Source organism: Vigna unguiculata, chromosome 9, assembly GCF_004118075.2.
Source record: "Vigna unguiculata cultivar IT97K-499-35 chromosome 9, ASM411807v1, whole genome shotgun sequence".
NCBI lineage: Eukaryota > Viridiplantae > Streptophyta > Magnoliopsida > Fabales > Fabaceae > Vigna > Vigna unguiculata.
In genome coordinates this window covers 23,166,978-23,172,325 of record NC_040287.1, presented here as the reverse complement: position 1 = coordinate 23,172,325, position 5,348 = coordinate 23,166,978, and the positions used below count along the sequence as shown (strand labels likewise).

Genomic DNA, 5,348 nt, shown 5'->3' with positions numbered 1-5,348 from the left:
GAATCAAATTGAATATAAAATATTGAGTTGACACATGATACACTACTAAATTCACACATGAATACATTAAAAAATTAAAAAATCAAAAAAATCATGACAAAAAAAAAGTAATTAAAACCTAATTGAACACAAACAAAACTAAAAATTATTTCATAAAATTTCATAAAAAAATAATACCAAAAAGATATTTTAACCTTTCTTTTATTATATACTACGATAAAATTGTCAACTTTCACTTGGCACGCAAATGATGTAAATTATACGTGATTGTGACCGAAAAGTTATTCTCTTTGATCAAAGATTGTTATCATTCTTTTGCAGCTAACATTAATATTTGTATTCAAACCATATAGGAAAAGCCTTCTATTAAATTACTTTGGTTTTTCCACGAGAAAAAACTGTAATTACACTTTGGAAATAAACATCATAAATGAAGTTGAACATAAATAAATATCATGAAATGAAATTGGTACACGGCTACACAGGCAGCTGGAAAGTACTCACAGCATCATTTGCCTTGGGAATTTTGACGACTAAGATTTCAAAACAAAAATATAACAAAACTCATGAAGGTAACATTGGTACAAAAGCCTAGTGAATACTCAAAGGTAACCCTACTACGCAGTTTCTTTCTTCTTCTTGGGCATTCTATATCCTCCAACAACACAGGCATGGTCCCTCTCAAATGGCTCAAGGGTCACTTGCTCGAATGGTTTGAATTGATCTGCCTTCAACTTGTTCACTTCGCTTTCAAACACTGCCTCCGCAGGTACTGTAGAGTCTATGCAGTTAGCCTAAACATACACAAGATAAATGTAAGTGAGAACAATTAATCTACACAATAAAAATTCCCCCTTTCTATGTTTAGGGTTTGAAGCCTGAAAGTCCCAAGTTTAAATTTTGGAAACACCCTAAAAGGGTAAATGCCGATTCTATCTATCCCTGAAGATACCTTGATTGAAATAACAAAATGACCTCCTGCTTTGAGATAATACGAAGCATTCAACCCCAAAATCCTAGCCTGCAATGCTCACCAAAAATTAATAAACAAATATTATTTGACTGTAAGTTTCAAACAAAAGTATTAGTTACTTGATTGTTTTCAGAAGCTTTATCTTCAAATGGAATACATTTCCAGCAAATATAGAACAGAATCGCCACACTAAAATCATATCACTAAACGCAAATGAAAACTGATATACGTAGGGAAAATGAAAGAAACAGGAAATTTAAAAAAAAAAAATTGGTACTGAATAAGGAAAATGCAAACAAATGAATTCAGCAAAGCCGTTGTAGCTTAAAAAAAACTAGTAGTAAAAATATGAATGGAAACGACAGAAAACATATTGATGTGCATCAGAAACTCGGGTGTGCATCATCCATGCTGTCTTGAAGGGGAATCCGAGAAACTCATCATATGCACAGATTGTCTCGCAGATACTAATTGGACACAAACTTAATAATATAATATATATATATATATATATATATATATATATATATATATATTCAAATTAATTAAAAATGAAAAAATAATGGTACTAAGAATATAAAAAAATAGCGAACCAATATAAAAAAGAAAACATTGATTGGCATCAGAATCTCGGGCCTGCATCATCCAAGATGTCTTGAAGGGGAATCCGAGTAACTCATCATTTGCAAATAAAGTACCCAACAAACACAGAAGAAAAAAAACAAAAAATATCCAAATAGCAAACTGTACTATTTATTTACCAAGATAGCACAAGAATTCAATACCCGGAAAGCCAATTCTAGCTTGTCACCTCCTCACTCCAGAAAACTAGCAATAACGACATTTTAGTTTCTAGGAAAACAAATTCTAACCTAGATTTCTAAAAGGGTAAATGAACAAGTGATGAATCAAAATAAAACAAACAATAATATGCCACTGCTGATATTAAAACATCAATGTCTTGACATACTAGTACCTATATGCTGTAAATAAGACGATGGAGAGAAATTAAACACACCTGATCAGGCTGAGCAACATCAGAAAAAATGACATCAACCATTCCAACCAACATTCGGTATTTAGCAGGATGTCTAGCATCTTCAATAATGGGTATAACATTAGTACGTTTTTTTGCCATGTTGACCAAATCACGACCACTTCTATGAGAAAACTCTACTGCATAGACAACACCTGACTACATACAAGAACAACACAGCCCAAGTAAGCTATTACACTCCACAGATCCGATGTTATACATTTCTATAATATACTTACAGGGCCAACAACGTCAGACACGTGAGAAACAGTTGTCCCAGAAGCAGCTCCTAAGTAAAGGACTCTGGCTCCAGGTTTCTTCATGAACCAAATTCAAAATTAATTAAAAATACATAAAAAGCATATTTGAAGTACACCTAAACAGAGCAAGCTTGCTGCCAAGACAAACTTACAATCCAGATGTTGTCAACTCCACCAAGGATAGCAGCAGCCAACTTTGAACGAAAAGGATTCCAAATTCTATATTCGTCTTTTGAACCATCTTCATTCTGCAAAATAAAGTTATTACTTCATACATAACCTATGTAACCTTAATCTACTCAACGGATGAACAGGAAAAGCACCTGGACAGTAATCCTTTTCTCATTGTAAACAGCTTCGCCAGGAACAAGATTCTTAGTTACAAGTGCGTCTTCTTTACCCTTGGCAATGAAAATTCCTTCATGTCTATGCGGCTGAACTACGACTTTGCTCCCACCCTTCATTCCACCTCTGCCACCGCCACGGCCACCACCCCTGCCGCCTCCACGGCCACCACCACCTCTGCCTCCACCTCTGGCTTTGAAGGGCGTACCCCTGTCTCCACCTCTTCCCCCACCACCTCTTCCTCTTCCCCTGTCACCCCTACCACCCCTGAATCCACCACCAGAACCACCACGACCTGCAGAAATTCAAACAGTTGTCAGGAAAAAGAAAGGCATTACCATTACATTCTTCTACTAATAAAAGAAATCATCGAAACACAAGAAAATGGGCGAGCAAAACACAATCTCCAGCATAGAACATGGTGTCATCAAGTGCTAAAGCGAAATGCGTAAAATGATACAGGCATAACAGAAAAGTTACCTCTGGGAGGAGCCATCTTAGAGAGCAGAGAGTGTAAACGGCTACAAAGTGCTATGCAAAGCAACAAAACAAAATTGGTTTTGAGGAGGACTTTTATAACTAGGGTTTAAGAAGTAGGGTTTTCATTTTACACAGGAAATAAATAAAAAATATATTCCTTTATCTACTGCTCTAACCCTAGCGCATCACTTCCGCTCCACTAAGCCTGGCCGGCCCATTTTTCATACTCATCTGGGCTTAGTTGGGAACACTAATTTCATTGTTTTTAGACTATTGCTTCCTGCATCTCCTTCAAATTTCAACCTGCACCCATCAAATATATGAAATCTCAAAAGTAACCTTATGGGTATTTTAATCTAAATGTGCTTCTTCTTCTTCTCCAACTCACCCACTTCTCCAACCACGGAGCTTGCCACAAATAAATCCATCTTCGTGGGTATTGCCTGAACCCGTCCCCGTTTTGACGGAGAATTCTCGCATTGATTGGGTATGAGTATAGGAAATCCCGATTTTTTCAATTGGGTATGGGGATGTACATATCCCCGTCATAATACCCGTCCCCGTTTAAATTATTAAAATATTCCCAATTAATTAAATAACCATATATATATTATTTTTTATTTCTTCTAATTATTTTTTATTTCTTCTAATTATTTGGTTTGTCATGAAATTTATTTGCATTTCAAAATATATTTTTCATCTTATCATAACATTTATGTAATTATGTTAAAAAGATGTATGTCAATTAAAAAATTTTATGTCTCACATTTGAATATTTCTATTATTTTTTAATATTTTTATTTAATGTATATTTTTTTTACATAAGAATGTTTAATACTCTCAATTTAAGTATTTAATAGCACAAACTTTTCGTTTACTAGGTAATATAAAAAAAATCATTTACTTATTATTCTTATTATTAGTTTTTGTTTCATTTGAAGAACTCTTTTGTTTCATTGGAACAATTTTTGTTATTTCTCAACAAATAAGTATATATGTTGATATTTGATAAGTTTTCTTAGATCTCTAAGATATTTTTCAACTTATCATACCCTTAATTATACATTTGTTTTCCTTTTGTGTGATTTCTTTCAATAGTCTCTCAAATTGTTTGTAAACATTTGTTAATTTTTTTATATTTTTATTTCTTGTTTATTTTTATTATGTAGAATATTATTTCGATATATTTTATCTACTTATTTTTTATTTTCTAACTCATTATCAATCATACTGTAATTTTTTCACTATAATTGTATAAATAAATTTTATTTACTACAATATAAAAAATTTATGTAATTGTCATGAATATTTTTTTATCACCATCCAACATAATTGAAATTCAAAAGATACATGATTTATGTTAAAATTATATTATTATGATTATTATTTGTTCTTTGTATCATTTTGATCAAGTAATGTATTATAACTTTTATTAGTGTATGAAAAAAAGATTCATTAGAATTTAAAAGATTGAAGTAAACAAACATTTAAAATATATTTTAATTTGAATATTTATTTTCCTTTTATACTTTTTAAAAAATATTTTTTAATTTTATCAACTAGGTTTCATTAATGTTTGCAAATTTAATAAATGTGTTGGTTCTCATGAAATTTTATTTGGTATTATAATCTAAAATGTAAACAATTATAATTTATTTTAAACTTTTATTATGATTATTATTTGTTCTTTGTATCACTTTGATCAAATGATGTATTATAACTTTTATTAGTGTATAACAAAGAGATTCATTAGAATTTAAAAGATTGAAGTAAACAAATATTTAAAATATATTTTAATTTGAATATTTGTTTTTATTTTATATTTTTTTTAAAATATTTTTAAATCTTATCAACTATGTTTCATTAATATTTGCAAATTTAATAATTGTTTTGGTTTTCATGAAATTTTATTTGGTATTATAATATAAAATGTAAATAATTATAATTTATTTTAATTTTTTATTATGATTATTATTTGTTCTTTGTATCATTTTGATCAAATGATGTATTATAACTTTTATTAGTGTGTAAAAAAGAGATTTATTAGAATTTAAAAGATTGAAGTAAACAAACATTTAAAATATATTTTAATTTGAATATTTGTTTTTCTTTTATATTTTTTAAAAAATATTTTTAAATTTTATCAATTATGTTTCATTAATATTTGCAAATTTAATAATTATTTTGGTTCTCATGAAATTTTATTTGGTATTATAATATAAAATGTAAACAATTATAATTTATTTTAAAGTAT

The 5,348-nt window shown here is 29.7% G+C and overlaps 1 protein-coding gene and 2 non-coding genes across 3 annotated transcripts; all 3 read right to left on the bottom strand.

The window, feature by feature from the left end:
- Positions 1-371: 371 nt before the first annotated feature.
- Positions 372-3,226, bottom strand: LOC114196193 (mediator of RNA polymerase II transcription subunit 36a-like). The gene is made up of 7 exons (XM_028086756.1): positions 3,095-3,226; positions 2,593-2,909; positions 2,422-2,517; positions 2,249-2,326; positions 1,992-2,168; positions 953-1,021; positions 372-794 (listed from the first exon to the last, which is right to left on the bottom strand). The coding sequence occupies exons 1-7, from the start codon at positions 3,108-3,110 to the stop codon at positions 618-620; spliced, it is 930 nt and encodes a 309-aa protein (XP_027942557.1). The 5' UTR covers positions 3,111-3,226; the 3' UTR covers positions 372-617.
- Positions 1,353-1,423, bottom strand: LOC114164932. The gene has a single exon (XR_003599666.1). It is a non-coding gene; the product is annotated as a small nucleolar RNA snoR60 (small nucleolar RNA).
- On the bottom strand, positions 1,592-1,662 carry LOC114164931. Its single transcript, XR_003599665.1, has one exon. It is a non-coding gene; the product is annotated as a small nucleolar RNA snoR60 (small nucleolar RNA).
- Positions 3,227-5,348: the final 2,122 nt, after the last annotated feature.

What these genes read in the sequence shown, in the direction of transcription:
- LOC114196193 (XM_028086756.1), bottom strand. An exon ending in TGTCTGACGTTGTTGGCCCT is followed by an intron (nt 2,169 to 2,248) that starts GTAAGTATATTA and finishes TCTTGTATGTAG; the next exon opens with TCAGGTGTTGTCTATGCAGT. An exon ending in ATTTTGTTATTTCAATCAAG is followed by an intron (nt 795 to 952) that starts GTATCTTCAGGG and finishes GTGTATGTTTAG; the next exon opens with GCTAACTGCATAGACTCTAC.